The sequence below is a fragment of the Rhipicephalus microplus genome, chromosome 1, assembly GCF_043290135.1.
Source record: "Rhipicephalus microplus isolate Deutch F79 chromosome 1, USDA_Rmic, whole genome shotgun sequence".
Lineage (NCBI taxonomy): Eukaryota > Metazoa > Arthropoda > Arachnida > Ixodida > Ixodidae > Rhipicephalus > Rhipicephalus microplus.
The window spans coordinates 254,616,308-254,643,923 of NC_134700.1; the positions used below are offsets into that span (position 1 = coordinate 254,616,308).

Here is a 27,616-nt window from a genome sequence, read left to right on the forward strand (position 1 = left end):
TTCGCGCTCCACCTGTCCGGTCCTCTAGTTCAGTCACTCTATCGTACTTTTAGCACAGCGCAACTACAATACAATGTCGTAACAACTGGCCCAAATCGAAGCCTTATAGACTGAACCAAGTTGTTACTCACCATCAGTCCAAGTGAGTCGGCGTAGTCCTCTCCCTCGGTGGGCCAGGGACCTCCGGCCGGCACGTGGTACGCGGAGCGCAGACACCGCTTTCGGTCCTCCAGGCGACTCTGCGTGGGAACTGAGTACCAGGAGCGGTAGAGGCCGTCCGCGTCAGCTGGCGCACCTTCCACGTCGAAAGCATGGCTCTCTTCGTGGGCGAGCACGTGACCCAGGCCCCCGTACGACGCCGCAGGGTACTGCGACGTCTGCGACGAGAGTAGAGAACGACATGCGCTGACACATATACGCCTATTTGTCATGACTAAATGCACCGAACGGTTGGTCTATACTGGGTGGACCTGCCAAAACCTATAGGTATATACGCCAAACTACAGGAAGGTAATAATATCTGGGGTTTAACGAACCAAAACCTCAATAGAGTTATGGGAGATGTCTTATAGTGGAGGGCTCCGGTGCACGTGGGGTTCTTCAACGTGCACCTATGAGTACACGGGCGTCGTTCGTTTTCGCCTCCATCAAAGATGCAGGTGCCGCAGCCTGTATTCGATTCCACGACCTTTGTGAAAATTGCGTAAAGGTACCTCAACGCAATACTTACGGAACATCAGAATCATTGTGAGAGAGAGGAAGAAAAAAAATCTGGACATCTTGTGTTTCACCCCTGCAATGACTGCGGCTGTTCACCCGAATTAGACAAATTGAAGGTGGTGCTTGGGATGTAAAAACAGCACAAAAATATATAGACAAGGACAGAAGAAGAGACGACATCCAAAGCATGAACCACCAACTAGCCCGACTTTCGCTATTATTGAAGGTGGTGCGCCAGAAAAAAAAAAAGGAAAACTAACCCGATAAATAATGAAAACAATCGCAAAAAACACGAATGGGGCACGTGCAAGAGTTGCCTTTGACTTTTTCACACAAATGGAGCGAACTTGTACTTTTTTGATGGCCTGAAGGCCACCGAGTCTTAATTTGTTGTACATGAAACAGTTTCCATGGGAACCTTTTCGTTTATGTGTTTTTTATACAAGCCTGTCGAAGTTATCCCATTAAAGAACCACAGGTGGTCAAAATTTCCGGAGTCCTCCACTACGGCGTCTCTCATAATCAAATAGTGGTTTTGCGACGTTAAACCCCACAAATCAATCAATCAAATCGAAGTTATCCCACTTGGTCTCCTCATATATGGTGGCATGATCGAATGGTAACCTTATGTTCCTTACAGAACCCCATTTTCTGCACAGTGCATGACTTGTCATTAGCTGCACTTATGAGCATGCCTTGCGCAATAACGAAAATATCGTGGAACTGTACAGCGCCTGCAATGCGCGTTTGCTTGTTTCTATACGCCAAGCTTGTGCTGCTGTTTTGTACGTTAAACTTTGAAGTTCTTGCTTGTATTACAGTGAACCAATCGCGTCAGCAAACCATTCTGTGCACATGGGCTACCACCCTGGAAATATGTATTTACTTAGCACCCAGAAAAACACTCCTTCATATTGGAGCAACGAATAAAGAATGTTATTTTTTTGTAAGTATTGATAGCTACTAGGCATGACAGGCGTTGATATATCCTTTAAAGGAAAGCCATTATCAGACAGTGTGGACAGCAAATAGCGAGTGAAGTTTTATTTTCTCCTTACAAATCATAACTAGATGAAACATGTCTTTCTCGTATTCGGTGGTGAAAAAAGGTTATTTTCCGTGTTGAGCTTAGAAAATTTTAGTTAAAATAATTTAAAAATAAAAGAAACACAAGAGGTGCTAGTCTGCGTGACACAATAGAGCCACCATGTTGTGCTTCAGATGTGCTAAATTACTTTCGATAGAATGTTGTAGTGCCGGTGTTTACCCATGGCTACACAGTCTACTTCCACCGCTGTGCCTGTATTCGGCGCTGTAAAAAGGTTAGACATGTCTTAAACTAACGCGCGCTACCAGAATTTGAAAAACATTGTCCGCCTCGAACAATAGGCCTGTGGCAGTTTTCCTTATATTTGCCTGCATCGGCCGGCGTGGGCTTTCAGAAATTAAAAAAAAATCAGACAAAGGAACCAAATATTCGCGGCGAACCACGTTGCATTTGTGAATATCCCTTCTCGAATTTGTTGCGGATACGCGAAGCGCAAAATGAGTTCAGTTTCCGGGCGCTTGACCTGCAAGATGAGAAAACGTGTACGTGCTACGCTATACCAGAGAGCAGTTTCAAATGCCGCCCATGATGTTTTTGTTACATGTTTTGAGAAGCAAACTGCGATGAATGTATGTGTCGTAAAACTGTCTTTTTCAAAGCGAACAGTTTCGTTTTGGCTCTTTCGACCACTTCTGTGGTCCGTGGGTTGGTTGTTGGAGGTTGGCATTTCGCAGCTACTGCAGCTGATTAAATGGACATTGTGTATTCACCTGCCACCATACTACCATCACGATTATTAATGGCTTTGTTGTTTTCCACGTAAAAGCGCGACGAATGAACAAATGCTTCCTAATTAACCTGATTGAAGTGTTCATACGCCGTTCAAGTCACAACAGACAGCGCAAGGAAGACACGAAATACAAGAAAGTACATGACACAGGCGATATAAACTGAAAGTTTAAGGGTAAAAACGTGGCATATTTGAAACGGTGCGTGTGAGATTGCAGGTAGGAGATAGCAGCATTCTTTTTTTATGATAACGGCATCTTTTAAAGAGAGTGGGTCATTATGACGCAAACGTAGTCTTCGTCCTGGCAAAAAAAAAAGTGTGTACGCAAGCGTTGGCAAAAGGACGCGCAATGGGCGGGCAGCTGCCAGTGGTGAAATGTTGATTGATATGTGGGCTTTAACGTCCCAAAACCACTATATCATTATGAGAGACGCCGTAGTGGAGGGCTCCGGAAATTTCGACCACCTGGGATTCTTTAACGTGCAGCAAAATCTGAGCACACGGGCCTACAACATTTCCGCCTCCATCGGAAATGCGGCCGCCGCAGTCGGGATATGATCCCGCGACCTGCGGGTCAGCAGTCGAGTACCTTAGCCGCTAGACCACCACGGCGGGGCAGTGGTGAAATGTGCTCCATGAAGTGTACCCTTGACCATTCACTGGTACTGCATGCTACAATGGTGGTGTGCTGCGTCCTTTTGTCATGCGGTGGCACGTATACATCGATCAGATGGGATGATGTTGGAACGTCTAAGAGAGCACTCTCTGCTCTCTGAAAGGTGCGCCGGCTACGCATTTTTTTCTCCAATGCTGGCAGTGTGATTGCGTGCCTGAACTGGAAAGAACCGCGGTAAAATAATGACGCGCAACAAGAGCAGGTGCACGCGCGAAATAGCAGAAGCATTTCAAATAACAAAAGCGAAAGACAAGTGCCTGACCCTTCTATCAAACGCTCACTTATGCTGAAATTTTCGGTCTTCAACATACTCGTCGAGAAGCTTAGTCTGGTATGATAATGTTTCTTTAGCGCCTCCACTTCTGTTCAAATATGCCCAGTTTTTGCGACAAACTTTCAGTTGAAAGGCAACGCCTGTGTCGCGTTCTTCTCCGTGTTTCGGGTCTTTTTGTCGCTGGCCGTCATAAGTATACGCACTAACCAAGCTAGTTTGCTGCATCACTGCCGTTCAAGCACGTTATTCCGTGAATAAGACGAGCACCTTTCGGAGCATATAGAGATGTCCGTTCAGGTTTACCGGTCTTCTTCGCCAGATTTTTCTTTATTTACAATGCTCCGTCCACCGTGTTGGGGCAGTTGCAGCGCTCGAATGACGACCCCAAGGTCTCGGTTTTAATCCCGGCTGTGGTTTTCACGTTTCGATGGATGCGAAACGCCAGAGGTTCATGTACTGAGCGATACTGAGTGCTCGTTAAAGAACATCATGCAGATCAGTGGCAGACAGGGGGGAAGGGGGGGGGGAGTTGGAGGTTCAACAACCTCCCAAAATTATCAATTTCGCTTGCCTAGATATACACGCGCACACAGAAACGCACGCCCGAACATACCTAAAGTATGATTGATCACCCCCTCCCTGTGAAAAAAAAAAACAATTGCTGCGCCCTGCACCACGCAGATGGTCGAAATTACCGGAGCACTCCACAACGGCTTCTAGCCACTCATACTCGTAGCATGGCTTCGGGACGTGATCTCCCACATGTTAATAAGTATGCTGGTCTGTTTACATGAGTCCACCCCTCAAGGTTGTATCTGCGCAACAGCCCCAATGCACTCATGCGTTTTATTGGCCCGCTCAGCCTTCAAATTTCCGAATGAATTCAAAATACCACGTGTACGGGAATCGCCGAACGCTAAGAGGCTCATGCGAGCCCCCAAGGATTTACAGTTCAGGAGGAAATGGTACGAATGTAGAAACTCGCTAAGGGGGATCTAGGTGCCGCCTATAGCGTGGAATTGGCTGCCATCGGGTCTACCATAACATTTGCATACACTACAGATCTTACCGTCTAAGCTTCTGTATAGTTGTTACCGAATTCGCAAACCCACTGTGCAAGACTATTTGGCTGAAATAGGCTGAAAGCTTTTACTACAAGACATTTTCGTTTTAGTCCTTCTTGGAAATATGGGAGATGGTTCGAGGTGGCTACAGTGAAAGCGCGATTTCGCAAGGGTGCCGTAAAAATATAGAACGAATACCAGTTCTCTAAAGATTTATAAGCGAAAGTTCTTGAGCATGTAAAAAAAAAAGAAACAAACGCACGAGCCTCCAAGTATATATATCCTATAACCGGTTTTAACCTGAGCGTATTAATTTATTTTTTCAGCTGCTTTCCGGTTGTTACTAGGCCTATATATGAGTGGATTCAAGGTAATAGGCCGAGAGTTTGGGAAGGTGTGTGAACTCGCCGACAAAGATTGTCCACAATCTCCATTTTACTAGACTTCTATATTTTCTTGTTCATTTTGTTCATCTTTTCGTTTTCTTCTTTAATTAATACTAGTTTAATCTTGACTTCTTTAATTTCCGTTTTTTTATCATCCCTAGAGAGTCTTGTTTTCTGCAATCTTCAATTCATATTCGGCTGTTTTTTATTTGTATGATTTCTTATCACGCCGTATATTTTAGAGTTCGTTTCGGCAGGATTACACTCTTGAAAAAAAGGTAATAAAAAGGTAGCAACTGCAAGCAAATAAGTAGTAACTGCAGTGGTTACTATCTTTCTTGGACAGTTACTACCCTTTTGCTACATGTTTGCTAGTAAACAGTTACTAGCTGCAACGGCTACCAATTTTTTGCGACCTGTTCACTACCTCCGTTAGCAAGCAATTAGTAACTGCAATGAAAGAGGTAGTAACTGCAGTCATTACTACCTTTCTTGCCCCTTTCCTACTTTTTTGCTACCCGCCTGTTGACTATCTTATCTAAAATAGTGTGCGACCTTGATTCTGGTAACTTATGAGAGGAATCGTCTCGACGTATCATCATTAAGCGGAAACAGGACACAGAAGATATCTAATGCTCAAGAAAAAAAGTTTGTTTTAAGTTGTGCTAACGAGATATGTAAACGCCATTCTCGTAATTTCAAAACGGAGAATTACAAGTTAACGGACCATAGGCAACTGCTACACGCGTTGTCACAGACAATTACAACAAACTTAGTAAATTACAGCAAATTAGCAAGACCGACGGATCAAAATAACTATGTCGTAACAATTAGCCCCGAGGACAGTCACAATTAATCTACTGCAGCGTATCTCTAAATATTATCATTGTTTTGGCGCGTCCAAATTCCAAAACGATTATTACCTTTTAACTGCTTATATGTTAGCCGTGTGAAGCATTCAAATGCACTGAGAATAAGTTCGGTACCTTGTTTCGGCCGCTGTACATAATGCCTTCTTGTGGTCCTTTTATAATAAATAGATATAACATATAATTTATTACAGGTAAGGCTGATTGAAAGTATTGTGCTACATCCCCAAACACACGTAATCAGGTAGTACAATGCAGTGTTATATAGGTTCACATTTGTTATAATTCATCCTGAAACACCAGTGCTCCTTTGTGCCAGACACGCACCTGCAAAGTAGGGGCTATATATATAACCCAACGCTTAGTTTATACTACATGCATGCGTAAAAAAAAAAGTGAACTTGTTAGGTCATTGCATGTATTCTTCGTGTTCATGGCACACCACGCTTCATTACCTGAAGTTGTCTAGTAATTAGACATTGATTGACCAACATTAGCAGTCCCAATAATAATATGCCTAAGGAATCGACAAGGTAATATTGGTTACTACTTTGTTCTTAAAACCTTTAAAGTAACTACCCATGGGAGGTAACGGCTAGAGTAGTAACAGTTACTAAATTGCTGGTAGTAACAGTAGAGATAGAAACTGTTACGACCATCGCCGCTACTAACTGCGCCTACTACCAGGATTGTAACATATGTAACAAAAAATTACTACCCCAAACTTAGCAAGTACTACTACCTTTTTTCAAACAGTGTATCATAATTCTCTTCACAACCGAACCCCTGGAGTCGGTGGCGAAACCCACTCACCAGAAAAGGCGGCAACATCATGGAGGTCGGTATGAAGACAATATGGTAGTAGGGCAGAAACACGGCGTTCACCAGTGGCACAGAAAACCAGTCGTCGTCCTGGCGCGCCACCGACGTCTTGAGCAGAAGATTGCGCTGTTGGCGCTGCCGTCGCTTGGTGTCGACGTAAGCCACCCCGAAAGGAGAGCGCACAGTCTCGCGCTATAAAAAGCAGCGCAATGAAAGCAAGTAAGCGGACACTTCAATGATTAAGGCTCACTCACACCTGCGACGCGCACCAAACTCACGATCATTTGCGGCCAAAAAGAGACTCAAGGTGACTGAGGTTTACACCTGCATGCAGCACGTCCCCATCACCGCACGGAATTCAAGTCCGCTGGCATATGGCTAGCATTGCAATTTCCCGCCTGATAACCCAACTTCCTGTTCTTGTGAATATGACTGGTTTAGAGGTGTGTGTCAGAGGTGTGTGACTGCAGTCACGCGACTGCAAAATCAAGCAGCGAGAGGCGGAGCCAATGCAGTCGCTTTTTAACTACGGCGGCCATTTTCGACCAGTCGCGTGACCGGAACAAGTCGCAAGTGTACTATAGGCCTCTTAGATTTAGGCTGAATAAAGAAATGTTGGTGTTATAGCAGCGGATGAATATAGTTAGTAATCAATGATCATTTAGCCGTCTTTAGCCAATACTGTAGTCAACATCGACCTGTATTCTAGTAAACGTGAGTTAAAGTCATGCGGCTAATTGAGACGATTTGTTAGGTCGTTTATATACTGCGTTTACGAGCAGTATTTATTCCTTGGCAGGAGGGCATCTCATTCCGTAAAAAATTGAGGGCGAGAGAGGCGAAGGAAAACACTGTGCTAGAAAGAAAGAAGTATAGAACAGGAGACCGAGACATTTGTAGCGGTAGCTCTTCTTGACTTGCCGGGACACAAAAGAACCCGCAATTAACGTTCTCTGAACTTTGAGGTGCGCGTGAGGGCACAGTAAGTATACAAAATGGATAATAATAGCGATTACAGTGATTTTGGTTAGGTTTTACTGACTCAATGACAGCTAATGCTTTAAAGGGGAAGGGAAATATGCATAAACAGATCGCTATTTATATCCACGAACATGGTGGCAAAACAGAGGCTTCAGCCATTTCCACTTACTTGCTTGATCATGCGTGTATTATTCTACAAAGATTAATACACTTCCTTTACTCTTTTATTAAATGTATTTTTTTTTGTTCGTTTCCTTACGATTGCGATGAAAGGAAATTGAACCCCTTGGTTCCACTTCTTGTTCACATACGTACCGTATTTGGCCCAACTTAAGTTTCAAGTTCCAACTAAGCTGCAACAAAAAGTAGCTGGTCAGTGTGTGCAGGGAAAAGCGCGGAGGGGGGGGGGAGGGAGGAATGCAACAACAATTTTGTTATGCGCTTCCTAGCAGAGACACCGAAAAGGCATCCAACTCCTCGAAGGATAACCAAGGTAACTGGTGTTTCATCCCGAGTTTCCCGCCATGGTTCTTCTCGTCGGGTGTTAACCGCCGTTTAGGTATCGCGTTGGGACAACCACACATGCATCGGTGCCGAATGACCGTCCATTCATGTAGCGATGCTGTTAGCCACTTCAGATTCAGACACCTTATAGCTTTCTCCTTTGCTGTTTCTCCTCGCTCGCTCCTTTGCAGTTTAACGGCAAAGCACCGCACGATCGTCCGTTTGTCTTCCAGAACGTTTGCTGTTTCTGGCTACCTAACTGTGTTCCTGTCACTCCTGTTACTGGGAGAGACATGTAAAAGAGCTTACTTCAGCTTCGGAGGGGCTAATGAGCCTAAGTGCACAACTGTGTTCTGCAACTGCCTACATTACTCTGAGTACAGCGTTTCCCCTTCGAGACACCACGAAACAGGCTGGACCATTCAATGCTTTCGGTGGCCAGTACAACCTAGTGTAATTGTAGTGCTGTAGTTTATCGTAGTCAGCCAAATTTAGAGAGGATATTTGTAGGTGCGATGAGAATTGTCTTGAGTGCTTTATTTCTTCCCGCAGACAACTTTTCCAGCATCTTCCTTCTTTTCTTCCTCGCGTGTTGTGACAAAGTGGACGTCCACACTTCGTATTTCTAATTCCATCTATTCGCACAGTCCATCTTGCACGCGAAAGCTCAGTAGTTATTACCAGCATTTTCTATAGAAATGGCTCGATCCGGTAATTCATAGATGCCTTTTGAGTCGGTGCCGCTCTCGAACTCTTGTAGCTCGAGAGCGGCACCATTGTGGCCAATTTGGATAGCTACTCGAAGTTTCGGTTGCAGTGATCTTGAAGCGCACTGCTAGAGCCAATTAGCTTATTTGCGCAATATTATAACCTCACTTTTGGTCTCGTAAATTTTACTATATCGAAGAAACGGGAGAAGCGAAAGTCAGTCTGACCTCAATCGCATTGTGCGAGCAGGAGTTCACTTCAGTAACATAACTGGCGCTTCAGCGACTTGTTTGTCTGAATTTTGATTCCCTTACTGCTACAGCTGGTTTTCTTTATTTAACCAGTACCTATGCTTTGTAACACTGTCATACGAGTTACTCAGTGGTTGTAAGTAATAATACTAAAAGAAGACATAGCTTCGGAGGGAAGATCTGTCGCATGTTATTTTCTATGCCACCCTTTCTGATAGGTCCCTGATATGTATATCATAAACCCAAGACAATGGACATACGACTTCATTGCCGCGATTTTCGATTCGGTGGTATTTTGACTCGGCCTGTTACATTTCTTCGTTATTTCAGAACACCGATCGACACGAGCACTCTTAAAACGAGAGCCCTGATTGGCTCGTTGCGCGATGACGCTGAGTGAAACACGGCAGAACAAAAAGGTCACGCGAAAACCCTCGTGGCCTACTTCATCAATGACGGCATGTAGTTACGTAATCTTGGCGTCACAGATCACCGAAGTCTGTGACGCCATCACGTCCCCACATGACGTCATTGTATGATGATGTAATCACACTACACGGTAGCTTGATCAATGATTGGCTGATCTCTGGGGCAATGCAACACCACGAGCAGTGCTGAAGGTAAGCCCTAGAAGAATAACGCCAACCAACTAAGAACGACAACGTAATTTAAGCGAAAAATTACAAAAACAAGGTGTCGGTGCTGGTGCCGATGTTTCGCGAATCGAACTTGTCCTTTCACGGCTGAAACTGAATCAGTTGCTGCATTGAAAAGACAAGCCCGCATTTCGAAACGTCAGCTCCAACAATTACACTATTTTAATGAATTTCTCATGGCAAGCTTCCATCGTCTCCTTCTTACCTTATTCAAGGTAATTTAAAGTGGCACAAAAGTGAAACAATCAGTCTATATTGATAAATTCTACCCAAAGAACTCTATTTCAATTTTTTAGCATCACATGTTGTTCAGTAAACATGAAAATTGAGGTCACAGCTTTATTTCTAAATTTCGCGCCAAAATTCCCTTTTGTGACATCCCGATTTCAAAGTGTATTTTTTTGCTATTTGGCTAGATTAGTTCAACAAGATTTTCTGAAACTTGGTACGTTAGGTTTACGGTCCTCTTAGAGAAGATCTCGCTTCTTTTCTGCCTGATGAGGTCGTGCGTACGACCTACTTTATACAACAGCAAAGTGTATGATGGCACGACAATCTGTGCAGGAATTTCAAGGTGGTGATCGCTGCACACGTTTTCTTTTTGCTCGTCTTCTCGCTGAAAAAGTGATGTGTCCGGCTTTGCGAAACTGTAATTTAATAAAACGCGAAAAATAGTTTCTCATCAAAAATCTTTTAAGCATCCCTTTATGCCTTTTTTTCTCAAACAGGGGTCCTTTATGTCTCGCAAAAAGTTTGGTCCTCCATTATATATCTTAACGCATTATCAAATGAGCAGTATGGGCTTTCGCCTTCGATAGTTAAATTGAACTTTTTTTTCGCCATGAATGAGTACATTTGTCTATGGGCTGAAATCAGAATTGCTATTGTATGAAAAACAAAAAGACAGCCTCAAAACATCGTAAAGTAGTGGAGCCATATTTGGATCAGAGACGAAGCCCTGGGAAGATCGTATACTTTCCTAGAGTGGAGTGGCCGTGCATTTTTTGAGGCTAGCTGTGTGGTTACGGTGTCCTTTTTTTTACCATTTTGTAGTTCAGGCGCTCTAGTATGAAGCGTATATAGTCGCCAGCAATCCCAGATTATAAGACTGACTATGGCCGCCTTGGCGGCCGGGACCCCCAGCACTGTTGTTATTCCCTGGGCGATATATCCGCTTTTATTTTTCAGTACACCGACTTGCCGTTAGGGCATCTTTGGCTCTTACGAAGTCGGTGTGTGCTTTAGGGGCTTAAATATCAAAGTTCTTTCATAATAAAGAATATTCCTATGTTGACTGAATTTTTTTTTCATTCTGATGCCCTGACACCGAAAAGATATGAGTTTCAAGGACTCCTAGAAAAGAAAACATAAGAGTGTAGAGTAGAGTTGTGGCTTCATATATGATTGCGTTTGGTGATTGTGTAGTTGACATTACGGAGCGTTATTTGTAGGAGTTCACTGGCCTTGTTGTTATAAATAGGAACTGCACTCTGTACAAAGCTTGTGAGTTTGTATGCATCGGTGATGTAAAAAACGCTGGGGTGGCTACGAAAAAGTAAAAACTGAAATTAAATAAATAAATAAATGAAGCAGACTCCAAGGCTTAGCCGTCGGTCAGTAACCTTGCCGTCGTTCAGTGATCTTCGTAACCACTAGAACTGCGTTATTACGTCCAGCATTTAAATTGCCTGGTGTTTGCTTTTACGAGCATTTCTAATTCAGTAGTATTTCTGTGAATTCGTGCCCCATTCGGCCGCTGTTATAACTTTACTCATGCGTTTTCTTGATCGTAATACGTACTAGTAAGCACTGCAAACAAAATTTTGATGGCAGATGTCATTGTCTATCCTCTCTTAAAAATAATGAAACATGCGTTCACTTGATTTTATTATCTAGACTAAATTACGTTGCGCGCTTTGTATGCGTTATCAAGTTCAGTAAGTGATAGATTGAAATGAATAAAAAACCGCCAGGGATGCACAAAACGCGAAGCACACTCACAGGGAAAACTGGAAGAGCGGACTTTCTAGAGCTTTAATTCTTAAAACACTTTTAGGGTAACTACTACAAGCACACTTGCAGTGTACCCGCTATGCCATAAATCATCATAATATTTCTGTGGCAATCTCATTCTTCGTCGTTCTTCGGAGAAGTGTGGTTCCCGTTACACACTTGTGAACAATTATGTATACTGTGGCTGACGACGATGAAGAATAATGTTTCAGGCTTTTTGTAACACGTTGGAGCATTCTAACACCCACTCGTTGCGTGGTTCGCATTGTGTAACGACTGGTTGTTCCTTTGCTGTTCTAAAACGCTTCATTACTCATATTAACGCCATTTGAAGCCAGCCTTGGGTCAGATCGCAGCGAAGTTTCAAGCACCGAGTTTGATTGATTGACATGGGGGTTTAACGTGCCCAAACCACCATAATGATTTTCAGAGACGCCGTAGCGAAGGACTCCGGACATTTCGACCACCTGGGGTTCTTTAACGCGCACCCAAATCTGAGCACATGGGCCTACAGCATTTTCGCCTCCATCGAAAATGCAGCTGCCTCAGCCGGGATTTGATCCTGCGGGTCAGCAGTCGAGTACCTTATATAGCTAGGATAGACCGCCGCGGCGGGGCCAAGCACCGACGCCGCTCAGTAATGAAATACTGGGTGCCACTTATCAGGCCCAGGTTAGAATACCATTCTATCCTCCGTATTTTTTATTTATCTATTATTTTGTTTCTTTCGCGATAGTGGTTACGAACACCGGTGGCGGCGGAGGCAGCCGCGGACAACTACGGCGCCGAAAATGACCCTTGTGATCTCATAACGGCCCTCGCTGTAAAAAAAAAAAAAATCACTTGTGTTAATGTGATGCCTCGATAACGTGTCCTAACATTGTCGGACCCAATGACGAGGACCAATCCAAGAAACATTTGGGGGTTCAAATTGGTTATTCTACACAATAAAGCATATAGGATCGTGGCAAACCTCATTTTTATTCACATACACACTGTACATACTGTAGATTGCATCGCGGTGTCTGTAGTATAGGAAAATGTAAGCAGCTCCTTGTGATAATACACAAATAATACAGAAGAAATGGTGGGAAAACGGACTTGCAGATATATCGACAATATTGCACTGTGATGCACAAATTACAAAGAATAAATAAATGAGTACATAATAGTCAACAAATTGAAGCTTTAAATGAGTAAACATTCAAGAATTGTATTTATGAAAGTACACGAAAATCTTAGTCAAGGAAATATTTTTTTTCCAATTGCTTGTGGAAATGCTACCAGCGCGTGTTGTGTAGTAGTACAGGACATTAAATTTTTGTGGTTACGTAAGAGATTTGAAATTTGCCAGTTCACAATAATTGTTCTCCCTTATTTGTTCCAGTCTAGGGCGTAATGTATGCAGAACGTCTGAAGTGGTACTTGGGGCAATTGTTCGTATAAGTGGATGAAAACCTTGCAGGGTCGGCTGCTTATTGAGAACAAATGATGTTGGAGAGTCGCTATAGGCATACATTGCACGAATGCCGAGTATTTGACTCACGTTAAAAAAACGAGGTCACGTGCTCATAATATCATAAATTAGGAACAAAACGGAGAGCTTTCTTTTGCACATTGAGTAAGTTGTTATAATTGTTTCGAGATGTTACCCCGCAAACAAGTATGCAGTAACGAAAGTGAGAATGTATTAAAGAAAAGTAGAGCTGTCGTTCAAGGTATGTAGGCAGTAAATTGCGATGGTTATTTACCATACCTATATTGTTTTGGAAGTACTGTGTGTCATGAAATATACATGCTTAGTCCATTGTAGAATTTGTTAAAACTGAACTTCAAGAAATTTGCGTTGCGTAACACGCTCAAATCGCTCACGCCAAATCGTAACAGCATCATTCAGCATCACCAATTTATTAATGGCGGGAAATACCATGAACTTCGTTTTACTGACATTTAACTGTAGACGATTAGTAAATAACCAGGCCGATAAGTTCTGTAACTAGGAGTTTACCAATGGTACGCGAGTAACCAAGTCAGCAAAAGAATAGAATACGCTCGTGTCAAGTTTTAATTTACAAGCCAGCATTCCTCGAGCTACTATCCGAATCAAATGACCCAGATGTGAGTAAGAACAAATTAAGTTGATTGGCGAGATCTTTTCCGGTATAAATCTGGTTACTCGAGTTAATTTGAGTGGCCAAAGTGGTATATGTATTTTTCTAATGTTCTTGAGTGTAGACTTTGTTCTACGGGGATCAAAATGTATTTCAGCGAATTTGTTAGCGTAGTATTGATGTTTTGATTTTTTAAAATTTGTTCCTAACCTGTTTCTAAAACTCTTAAATTCATCAAATATCCGTATTTCTTTTTTAATTAAAAACTTTTTAAACAGCCTTTTCTGTTTAGATATACGTTTTAAATGTGAGCGGGTTATTAAAGCCTTTCTAACTTTTTTGCACTGACGTGTTGATGTTATGGGAAAAGCTTGATCATATCATTTAACTAACTTGTCTAGAAATGTATCACATAATGCATTAGAGTCATTTTGTCTTGTAATAGCTCTCCCCAATTTACTGCTGACACCTACACGCAAACCGTTCAATTTTGTCAGTGGTTATGATCCTTGAAGGCATAGCAGTAACAAAATACTCGAGGGACTGAGCTGATAATTTTGGTACCGTACAATACAAGGACAGATGATCACTTAGGTCACAAGTGATAACATCTGCACTTGTGACACTGCTATCTAAGGCAGCTATACATAAATCGAAGATTCAGTAGAGGGTGTAATACGAGTGGGAACATCAATAATATGAGTAAACCTATTTAACTTTGACATTGTAAAACTGCATAGCAGAATATCACGTATTGAAGTCACCGAAAATTACACACGCACACACACACACACACGCACACACGCACACACACACGCACACGCACACGCGCACACGCGCACGCGCGCACGCACGCGCGCGCACACACGCGCACACACGCACACACGCGCGCGCACGCGTGCGCACACGCGCACACGCGCGCACACGCGCACACGCGCACACGCGCGCACACGCGCACGCGGGCACACGCACACGCACGCACACGCGCACGCGGGCACACGCACACGCACGCACACGCGCACGCGGGCACACGCACACGCACGCACACGCGCGCACACGCGCGCACACGCGCACAGACACGTACACACGCACACGTACACACGTACACGTACACACGTACACGCGCGTACACGCGCGCACACGCGCGCACGCGCGCACGCGCGCACACGCGCACACACGCACACGCACACACGCGTACACACGCACACGCAGACACGCACACACGTACACACATACAGACACGTACACACGTACACACATACAGACACGTACACACGTACACACATACAGACACGCACACACGCACACACATACAGACACGCACACACGCACACACGCACACACGCACACACGCACACACGCACACACGCACACACGCACACACGCACACACGCACACACGCACACACGCACACACGCACACACATACAGACGCATACATATACACACGTACACACATACAGACGCATACATTTACATACATACACATACACATACATACATACACACATACAGACGCACACACATAGATACAGACGCATACATTTACATACATACACATACACATACATACATACACACATACAGACGCACACACATAGATACATACACATACATATACATACATACATACATACACACATACAGACGCACACACATACATACATACACACATACAGACGCACACACATACATACATACAGATGCACACACATACATACATACATACATACATACAGATGCACACACATACATACATACACATACACATACATACATACAGATGCACACACATACATACATACACATACACATACACATGCACATACACATGCACATACATATACATACATACATACACATACACATACATACACACACATACGCATACATACACATATGCATACACATACATATGCATACACACACATATACATACACACACATATGCATACACACACATATGCATACACACACATATGCATACACACACATATGCATACACACACATATGCATACACACACATATGCATACACACACATATGCATACACACACATATGCATACACACACATATGCATACACACACATATGCATACACACACATATGCATACACACACATATGCATACACACACATATACATACACACACATATGCATACACACACATATGCATACACACAAATATGCATACACACACATACACATACATACACACATATACATATACATATACATACATATTTCTGAAACGCATGAGCTAATCGTACATCAATACGAGTAACGACATGGCCGTATCGAACCATGGTCAAATTATCAGTCTGTCTAGAAACTTGGAACGATAAACGTCGAAGACCTATTCCCACGGGCATCAACGCGCGCCGACAAATAAAGCGCAACTGTGGGTGAGTAGGGGCAAAATAACCAAAACCAAAAACTCAATATAATGGTTTTTGAAATAGTCGTAATTTTCTGTATGTCAAAGATAATTCACTGTTTATTTGACACTTGGCTAAATTGTTGATTGCCTCGTTTACGGGGAGGCGGACAAACACGTGCACATCCTGTGGTTCCCTGCCCACACACCACTAGGTAACCCGGAGGGCAGTCCGAATAAAGTGTCGCACAACGTGGCTCGAGGTCTTACGTTCCGAGTCACATCAGATGAAGCGGCCACCCAAACGAACTTTTCTGCGCCGGTGTGGGAATGGGATGATCGGCTCACTAACTTTAATGACATAACTCAACACTATCGACTGCAAAGGCGGGATGTACCCTCCGCCTCACTCCAATCTTAATCGGGCCAAGTCTGTTCAGTGGCAGCCGCTACAAACACGCACATAAACGAACCCCGTCATCATGCACCACATATATTCCGACGTATATGGTTCTAATATATGCCAGTACTGTACCACCAGAGCCACTTTTGGCCATATCCCATGGGAATGTCCAGCATTAGTCAGAAATTCTGGGGTCGCGGCCTCCAATGAAGACCTTCGGGCGCGTTGGCAGACTGCGCTGCTCAGTTTGGGCCTGGACAAGCAACTTTGGGTGATCCAGCAGGCCAAGGAAGCTGCCGGGAGACTCGGTCTCTCCGTTGGCCCCTAGGTGGGAGCCCATTCCAGCAATCTGCCGGAAATTAATAAAGTCTACATCTCTCTCTCGTTTTCAGGTCAAGTGTCATAAATGGGGGGCGTATCCAGGCAATTTGCTCTCTGAGGTTGTTTAGTTTGGCACCCTGCCGGGTCAACAAGGCATAGCTCACTTTTGCGTCGTAGTTTCGTGTGTACCTCCCGTAGTTAAGTAATTTGCTTATTTGCTGTTCTTTGGCGTGACATTTCAGAGCTAAACTAGCTCACAAAGGGATTAGGTAGCCGCTTTTGCGACGGCAGACTGCTTTCGCTATCGCATGGCCACACAGCAACAATACGCTGTACTCGATGGTACAAAGCGATGTTTTGAAGCTGTTGTCTCGACGCAATGGTTTTCCATGATTCGGCAACGTAAGTTTTTGAACTAATATGTCATTGTGCTCGTGAATAGTTGTCACAAATTCATCTCAATTGTTTTCAATATTTATAGCAAGTGCACCATTTGGCTAATAAAACAACCTTGCTTCCTCAATCTTTTTTGGTCATTTTTTTTCTCTCGCGCACCCAATCAACGAGCGATAAGGCGCAATAAAATCGCGTATATGTAACTGCACGTAAAAGGTTAGCAACTAGGAAAAATCGATATTGCGCCACGTAGGGCAGATGCAAGACGTCACTGTCACTTCCGATTGTGACGTCATATCTTATTTTTATTTTTTGTTGGTTGTTAGTTGTCCCCTCCATAAGTAGTTGGCGGTGGTCGCAACGAGCCGCCAAATACTGGATACATGAGTTTCTCTGGAACTTAGGCTACCAGTTTACATGTACTTTGGCCGAAACTCAGTGCGTCACCACAATGTGCGTACACAAAAGTTGACGAGCGAATGCAATTTGAGGTGGTAAGTACTGTGATGGTTGGTAGCCTGGGGGGCAGATTCAGTTTAACAAAGCTATATGAAGGTATTGATAAAATTAAAGGTCTAGTAAAGGCTACATTATTAATAATAATAATAATAATAATAATAATAATAATAATAATAATAATAATAATAATAATAATAATAATAATAATAATAATAATAATAATATGGCATTATTATGATTGACGCCGTAGTGAAGGGATTTGGACTATGTTGTGACGTGCGCTGACATCACACAATAGGCGGGCCTTTATCCTTTTGTCCCTTTGAAATGCGACTGCTACGGCAATTATCCGAGACCAGAAGCTGAGCACCATAAGCGCTACCCCGTCAAGGTGGACATCACTTGTAGTATATGTTGGGCAGACATAGTTGGTTACGTAGTTAGTGACGTAAAATAAGAGTGATTTATCGGTGAAGTTTAGGAGCTTCTGTGAATGAGATTCAGATAACGCGTCGCTCTTCTACGGAAGGGTTCAGGTTCCGCAATGTTGGACTGTTAACCTGGCCGTATTGTATATTTGTCAACTAAACGAACAGGGCTGCGGTGAACTCATAGGCGTGAAAATGGTCGGGTTGCTGCGTTCCACGCTTCGTGACCTTATCAAATACCGTTTCAATGTGTAAAAGTAACAAAACAGTTGAACGCCTCAAGTTGATGGCGCCCGTAGGATGTGCCTTAGGTAAAATATATACAGTTGCAACGTGCCCTCCATGTACTCAGCCCACTGTACAGCCAGAAACAGACACTAGCCAGATGTCGCCAAGAGCGCCCTTCGTCTTGCAATAGGTTTTTGAAATATGTAGTGATCAGATCCATTTTTTTCCACAATGTAACAGTTTCTATTAAGGCAGTGAACACAAAGTAACGCAGTATGGCTTATTGGCAGACACGCATAGCTAAAAATGGCTTCGCTTGATTGAACTCTACAGCAAGATAACATGGTTATTGCACAATACACATTGGGCTACAGCAAGAGAACATGACAACATTCACACTAAAAGTTAGTGGAGGGAGGGAGAGAGATATAACCAACGTCGTCCAGTAATCAAATATACGCAAGCGCGATTTGTCGTTACCTGTATGTGGTCTCCTAGAACACGTTACCGTTTATTATTAAAAAATGATTACGACAATGTAACCAAATTTACTAATAGTGATGACGATTAGGTTGAATGAAGAAAGAAAGCTTGTTGTTTAATAAATGCTGATATTGTTACGGGGAATAAAGTATACACTGGCGAGCAAATGCGTACTGGCGAATATACTGGAGAGCAAATGCGTGCAACGAAAGGTAAGTGGATGTCCCAATCTTTGTGATCCTTGGAGACGTACATCGCTAACATATTCGTATGGGTATGGTTGAGGCGTTCCGTGTGGCCGTTGGTTTGCGGATGGTACGCTGTAGTGAACTTGTGGTGGGTAGAGCAGGATCGCAGGAGCTCTTCGACTACTTTAGATAGAAAATAGCTGCCGCGGTCAGTGATCAACTGATGAGGAGCACCATGACGCAGAATGGTGTCATGAAGAAGGAAATCGGCTACATCAGTAGCGCAGCTGGTGGGGAGGGCGCGTGTAACGGCATACCGCGTTGCGTAGTCGGTAGCAATAGCAATCTACTTATTACCGGTGGCCGACATGGGAAAAGGTCCTAGAAGATCGAGGCCGACTCGGAAAAATGGCTCATCTGGTACTTCAATGGGCTGGAGGGTACCAGCAGGTCCCAGAGCAGGTGTCTTGCGGCGCTGGCAGAGGTCGCATGCCGCAACGTACTGTCGCACAGAACGGTAGAGGCCAGGCCAAAACAATCGGCGGCGAATGCGGTCATACGTGCGTGACACCCCTAGGTGTCCAGCGGAGGGGGCATCATGCAGCTGGGCCAAAACGTCTGAGCGAAGATGCGCAGGAACAACGAGTAAAAGCTCAGCACCATCAGAGCGGGCGCTGTAGCGGTGCAAGATGTCGTTGTGAAGAACGAACAGTTGTAAGGAGTGGTCAGGGTGGGGAGAGTGCAGACCATTGATAATAGCACGCAAAGAGGGGTCACGGCGTTGTTCAGCAGCTATGTCGGTGAAGTCGGTAATTGAAAGAACGAGGGCCTCTTGTTCATCTTCCCTCGTGTCAGGGGGATCGACTGGGTAACGGGACAAGCAGTGGGCATCCTTGTGAAGTTGTCCAGATTTATAGGATACGGAAAAAGTGTACTCTTGTAAGCGAAGCGCCCAGCGACCAAGGCGCCCCGTAGGGTCCTTGAGTGAGGAGAACCAGCAAAGCGCATGGTGGTCCGTAATAAATGAGAATGGTCGGCCATACAGGCATGGTTAGAATTTCGCAATGGCCCAGCCGAGAGCTAAGCACTCGCGTTCTGTGATGGAATAATTTTGTTCCGAGCGCGACAACAGTCGGCTTGCATATGCGACGACGCGGTGCATGCCTTGTTGCTGCTGCGCCAGCACTGCGCTTATGCCATGGCCACTGGCGTCAGTACGAAGCTCCGTGGCGGCAGATGGGTCGAAGTGTGCTAGGACTGGTGAATTGGTGAGAATGTCAACGAGCGACGAGAAGGGGTTTGCTTGCTGTTGGCCCCAGGTGAATGCGACATCCGTTTTGAGGAGGCAGGTTAGAAGACGGGCTACTTCAGCAAACTTCTCGACAAAACGACGGAAATAGGAGCACAGTCCCAGAAAACTTCGGCGTCCTTGGCTGAGCGGGGTGTGGGGAAGTCGCGAACTGCTCGGACTTTCGCAGGGTCTGGTTGAACGCCCGCAGCGTTAACAAGATGGCCGAGTACGCAGATATGGCGTTGCCCAAAGTGGCATTTGGACGAGTTAAGTTGCAAGTTCGCACGTCGGAAAACATCAAGCACTGTGGACAGACGGGTAAGATGGTCGTCGAAAGTAGTCGAAAAAACAATTACGTCGTCAAGATAGCAGAGGAAGATAGTCCACTTCATGCCTCGAAGGAGAGTCCATCATGCGCTTAAAAGCCGCGGGGGCATTGCATAATCCAAAAGGCATCATCTTGAGCTGATAAAGCCCATCAGGAGTCACGAAGGCCGTCTTCTCTCTGTCTTTGTCGTCCACAGCGATCTGCCAGTAGCCTGAGCGAAGGTCTATAGAAAAGAAATATTTGGCACCGTGCAAGCAATCGAGTGCATCATCTATGCGCGGTAGGGGAGAGACATCTTTCTTGGTAATATGGTTGAGATGGCGGAAATCAACACAGAATCTCCAGCGATTGTCCTTCTTTTTAACAAGTACTACGGGTGAGGACCAGGGACAAGATGAGGGTTCGATTATGCCCTTATGAAGCATTTTATCGACTTCTCGCTGTATAATAGCACGCTCCGGGGCTGACACGGTAGGGTCGTCGGCGAATGGGTCGAGCGTCACCGGTGTCGATGCGATGGGTTACCACGGATGTCTGGCCCAAATTACGGTCGCCGAAGTCAAAGATGTCCTGATAAGAAGCAAGCACACGGCAGAAAGCAGAGACTTGTTCAGAGGTGAGCTTGTCAGATAGCATTGGCTTGAAAAGGTCGGAACAGGAACGTGACGAGAACGACGTTGATGAAAAATCGGGTGGCGAATCGGTGGTTAGGGCGGAAACTGTGTGGTCGACCAGTGGTGTCAGATGTGCAAGTGACATGCCGTGAGGAATAACTTGCGCTGAGAAGCCAAAATTTAGGACGGGAAATGAAGTTCGGTTGTCCTTAACGGTAATCACCGTGCTGGGGAGTGCAACATTACATGTCATGGCCACGTCAGAAATTGGGGCAGCAACATAATCACCATCGGGTACTGGAGGATATGGCGAGAGTTGGACTTGGACTGCGGCTTGCGGTGGAAGTCTGAGGAAATCGAGAGAGCGTAGACGAGGGGGGCTGGTAGAGACGGTCTCTGAGAAGGATGGTAGTTTGAGCCGAAGAAGACCTTTGGAACAGTCAATGAGCGCAGCGTGTGAAGTCAGAAAGTCGAGTCCAAGGATGAGGTCACGAGGGCAATTTTCCAGTACAGCGAACAGAACTGAAGTTTGATGCTCAGAAATTGTTAATCGCGCAGTGCACATTCCAAGCACAGCAGGAGTACTCCTATCCGCTGTACGAACGGTACGTGCAATCGCAGGCGTCAGAACTTTTTGGAGGCGGCGGCGGAGGTCTGAGCTCATCACAGATATTTGTGCACCGGTATCAATAAGAGCAGTTACAGGTAAACCATCAACGAGAATTGTAAAAAGGTTGCACCGCTGGTCGGGAGTAATCAGAAGATTTGCAGTCCGAGTCGTGTATGCAGCGTCACCTCCGGGGGCTGCACCGGCTAGTTTTCCGAGCGATGGTCGTAGGGAGACCGAGAACGGCGGGGTTGGGGCGAGCGGGACTGACGACGCAAGGGCGATGGCGAGCGGCTGGTCCGACGTTCTGGATCCGATATTCTGGCACCTGTCTCAGCACGGTAGGACGGGGCATAAGGTGCACGTTTGGAGCGAGGCCCCCAATCATAGAAGCTCGGTCGAGGTGATGAGGTCAAACGGCTGCGGCAATGGCGAGTTATGTGTCCTATCCGATGGCACGTGAAACATATGGGCCGATCATCATGAGTGCGCCATGCAGCTGGGTTTCGTCGTGGCGCGAACGTGCGGTTTGGAGTGGCAGCCGCAACGACTGGAGCAGAGCTGGAAGTAGCAGGGGCATTTTGATGAGGTGGCGAAATGCCCATATTCGCGATCTCTTGGCGAACCACGGCCTGTATCATTGAAACAGCATCGAGGTTGTGTCCTGGCGCGCTGACGCTACACATAGCGGGTTCCATAGCCTCGAGTTCCCGACGGACTATTCTGGTGACATTTTCCGGCTTCGGTGATTGATGTAGTGTGGGCAAATCTTCGCAAGAGGACGTAGCCGCCGTGTTGGGAAGGCGGTCAAATCGGTGAACTATGCGCCTATGCCTGTTCGAAGCGACGACATGCTTCGATGACCGACTCCACCGTCGAGCAGTCCTTGCACAGGAGAAAATTGATGGCGTCATCGGCAATTCCTTTCAGGATGTGTCCGACTTTGTCCTCGTCGAGCACATCTTTGTCGACCTTGCGGCACAAAGCCAACACGTCCTGGATGTACGCGATGTACGGCTCTGTGGATGTCTGGACACGAGTCGCAAGCTCTTTCTTTGCGGCCACTTGACGTCCGATGGGTTTCCCAAATAGATAGCGCAATTTCTGCTCACAGATGTCCCAGCTAGTCAACTCGTCTTGATGTGTCTCGTACCAGAGATTTGCCGTGCCATGCAAGTAGACGATGATGTTCGCCAACATAAGCGTCGGATCTCAATGGTTGCTGCTGCTGACGCGCTCATATAGAACCAGCCAGTCATAGACGTCTATGCCACTTGTGCCGTTGAATGGGCCTGGGTCACGAGGCTGCACCACAACGAATGGTTGCGGGGCTGACGGATCTTGTTGACATTGAGTGGCCTGGTCAGTCATCGTAGTAGCTGCAATGCGCCGTCCGCTGCGAAGATCCAGCTCGTGGAGCTGTAGAGCGAGTTGTACCCCGGCACCTCCACCAATGATGTTACGGGGAATAAAGTATACACTGGCGAGCAAATGTGTACTGGCGAATATACTGGCGAGCAAATGCGTACAACGCTGATGCAGTCCGAGCACGTTCACGTTCAGCACTTCGTCGTCGTCATCCTCAGGCATCTACTTAGCCCGTGACATTATTTCGGCTCTCGTGTGGGAACCGAAAATCCAGCATTTTAAAATAAAACTTTTAAATTAATTTTTTACACACCAGCTTTTTTAATACTACGTTTACACTTTTGGTTGGTGTAGTGCGCCGGAATTAAAAAAAAATTCCTTTTACCATGTTTTCTTCTGACCAGACGGGCTCCCGACAAACCTTGAACCTCACCAATAAACGCCGATCTGAGGATGTCACTGTGGCCGAAGCGACTGCCCAAATTTTCATTAGTAAGCATTTCAGAATACTGGAGGTTAGCTTTAGGGCACTAAAGCCTGTCAGTTTCATTAAACTGTAGGATTTAAAGACAAAACGTGAACAGGGGGTCACTATCACGGAGACCACCGCATCGAAGGGGTGGGGGACTGGGAGCTATATATGGCTTAGGATTAATTTTAAATATTCTCGGTTCGTTTGCGTGTAACTAGCTACAAAACAACTATAGCGCTTCAGAATGTCACTCTCATATAAAAGTTCCGTACTGAATTTCCTCATTTATATAGCCACGAGGGCATGCACGCGCGCACGTACTGATTCCTCTGTTGTGCAAGTTGTACACAGAGCAAGGTAAATACAATCAGGCTGGAGTGAAGCGAATGCAAATTTCATAGTTTTTACGTGAGATAATTTAGCTACGCACGAATTGAGTTGCGTTAATGGTCTCGGGATCTGTTGAAAGAATGTAGATAACTTGAGCGAATAGAGAGGATGCGTTTCTGCCGTCGAAGTTGCCAGCAGCTGTATTAATAACAAAGGTCGAATTTGTCGCTGGAAAGCTGGTCGTCAACGGGTTGAGCTCCACAATGTAATTATTTCTCTATAAGCAGTCGCATACACTCTACGATTATGCCACGTAAAAGCTGGTGGTCCTCGGTTAATGAAGTAACGCTATCCGCGAGGTAATGATGTCGCGTTAGAGCTATAGGCTAAGCACCAGAAAGAAAAGAGAAAGAGTGAAGCCCTCTATAATGTTCCTCCGATCAACTCCGGTCCTGCGCTTGCTGTTGTCATGTTATACCTACAAACTTCGTAATCTCATCTGCCCACCTAACTTTTCTGTCTCCTCATCACGTGTTTGCCTCTTCTTGGAAACCATTCGGTTACCCTTAATGACCAACGGTTATTATTCTAACGTGCCTCGCTCATGTCCATTTCTTCTTGGTTTCAACTATATTGACCTTAACGTACGTTTTTTCCTGACTATACGCTATCTCCCTGTCTCCTATTGTTACACTTACTTGGCCAGACATGAGCAATGCTGCATCCCAGGAAGACTACTGGAGAAATATGTGTTATGTCTTCCATCTGAGGATAATAAAATGATGTTTTTTAATTCACTCAAGTATGAAAACATCTGAACAAATGGGAATCTATGCACCGTAGAAATTGTTTGTGTGATTTAGCAGTACTCCTGCTTTCTAAATACAGCTGGGAATCGGGACAAGTTTCTCATCGAATTATCACGAGGCAATTTGTATTCGTCTTGCGGGCATTTGTTTGCCTTAACACCATGCGTAAACTGCGTTCGCGCTATCAGTGTGACGTAGGAATATTAATAGGAAATGCCGTTACAGCAACGATTATACACTCTTCTAACGCTACGCGCTGATTTCCAACTCCACCCGTATACATATTCCCGCGTTGTTGATGAAAAAATAGCGAGTGCGTATCTAAGAGAAAGGAAAAGCTAGCAGTTTAGATGGCGATTACTGCTGTGTGAGAGAAAGTCTGCCGTAATAAAACAGCGGTTACAGTGTTCGGATACCGACCAGGAAATCGTGCGTTTCATTCTGACCACTGCGGGTACATTTTGATGGATGTGAAATGTTATATACAGTCGCGTTTGCTGTGCCATGTTAGTGCACGTTAAAAAATTTCCGGAGTCCTTTGGCATGGCCCCTAGTCATATCGTTGTTTTGGAACGTAAAAAAAAGTCAGATATCATTTTAAATTATTATGGTTGAGAGCGTGCCCGTAGCTATGGGAGGTGCTTTAACCACCCCAATTGAAATTCGTATGTAATGGGGCGTTATACAAAAAAAGATAAAAAATAAATATTTTTAAAGCCTTCAACAAATGCCTCCCCCCCCCCCCCCTCCCAACCCCGAAAAAATTCCTGGCTATGGGCCTGGTTATGGGGGACGAACTCTTTTCAAAGGGAACAATCGTTCTCGAAATGTATTTACCCACCGGAACATGCGATACGATCGTGATTTACTGTAAGAATTTGATTCACAGTTATTAATACATGACATATAAATTACGCAAATGTGGTAAGAGTCTGTGCGCTCTGCTATTCAGGTGAAGTCATTCAGCGAAAACTTAATTTAACGGACGAGCAGCAATGATATGTTGAAGTGCAATCACGGGGGAATGAAGCCTGCACGTTAAAAAAAAAAGCGCTTGAGTTCACGGCGTGCAGCTTTCCAGTTTCATTATCAGGGCAGCCAAGCCAGCGCTTCCCGTCCAACTGACGTCACTGACGCCTCGGCTCAACTTGTGCGGCTGGTCATACCGATCAATACGCACAGCCTGTCACTCGCTGTCGAGAAACCTGAAAGGAACCGGGCGCAAACAGTCAATAGGGTTCGCTCTTCCGGGCAATAGCGACACGTGCATGGCACAGGCATCCGTATAGACGGCAAGACTGGCCCACGTGGGTGTACCTTAATTAGCGAGACCAACGCCAGTTGTCGCAATAAGACGCTGATTAGCTGCCCTGAACAGCGTCCGAATGAGAGCGTTGTTCCAGCATCAAGATTCACTAACTCTTCGTTTTGCGTTTATTCGCAATCTGAATTCTTTGTGAAGGAGAGCAGTAAATGACGCGACCATAGCAGTACAGTTGGAACTTAATCTAACGGAGCACTATTAAACAACTTTCTCGATTTAAGGAAGACTTTTCCATTGCAACTCAATTTAACGATCTCGTTGGCTTCGCCAGGCTGCGTGGCGTGGCTTTGTAACGACGAAAGACACCGCCATTTGAGAAAGTACGCGTGTACTCGAACAATGCGCGCTGCAGACGACCGTGCAAGCCCTGTCTGTTGCGCTGCTTACTTCAGGAAAGGCACGCTTCGCCAGTGTTATCAGCGCTCTGTCTGTACCTGGTATGATCGTTTACAACCTAACCATAAATACAAGTTTCGCCCACCATCATCAGTGTTGCCCACGCATAAAATATGTGTAAACGTTCCATCCAATTACACTCGCTCATTTTCGTGACGTCAAGCAGCACGATAGTTATAGCGCGAGAACGGAACGACGACAAAGAGACAAGAAGGACACGGGTGCTCTTTGTCGTCATTCTGCCCTCGCGTTACAACTGTCGTCATGTCATATCAACGAGCCCAAACTGCCACACGTCAAGCAGCGTTTGTGTATTGGAGATATATAGCTGCCATACCCACACAGACACATGCTTGAGCCGCTCATAGTAAAACGAAAACTTGGATCTTCTGACCGGTTTTCCGTCGGAACGATGACTTTACTTCACGATATACATCTCATGTATACAGCCACCCGTGAACGACGGCAGGGTTTTGTCTTAGGGGTGGAAACCCGTGTTCCATCACGGTAGGGGTAGGAGGAAGCGCTGGCTTAGCTTGGTTGAGGGGTAGTGCTAGGGTGGGTTGCACGGGGTAACGAATGTTCCCTTTCACGACCCCCTGCTGACACCCATGCAGCCACCCAAATATCTAACTAGCTTGCGCAGCGGAGGTTTGTCTGTGGGCGAGCACCCTATGGTGGAAAGAACTTACAGAAAAAAAAAAAGTTTTGTGAAGACTTCTTAGGGGGCATGCATTTGCCCTCTTCCTTCTTTGGGACTTTATTGCGTCTTGGGGTAAGATACACAGAAAAAATCGGTGCTTGCACATGCTAAAGCTGAACGTTGGGCGACTGTGCGTTAGCGAAGAAAGGTATCTACTTAAGTTTTAAAAGAAAATCATCTAGAAGAACTCTTAGATTCCCAAGTGTGCCACATTTTGT

At 45.2% G+C, this 27,616-nt stretch overlaps 1 protein-coding gene across 1 annotated transcript in view; it reads right to left on the minus strand.

The window, feature by feature from the left end:
• Window positions 1–27,616, minus strand: part of LOC119164578 (phosphate-regulating neutral endopeptidase PHEX-like) — a 122,951-nt gene that overhangs the window by 14,250 nt on the left and 81,085 nt on the right. The window contains exons 8-9 of the mRNA XM_075868472.1: window positions 6,641–6,841; window positions 132–377 (exon numbers count right to left, since the gene is read on the minus strand). Coding sequence (XP_075724587.1) covers window positions 132–377; window positions 6,641–6,841 — 447 coding nt within the window. The remainder of the gene's footprint in view (window positions 1–131; window positions 378–6,640; window positions 6,842–27,616) is intronic.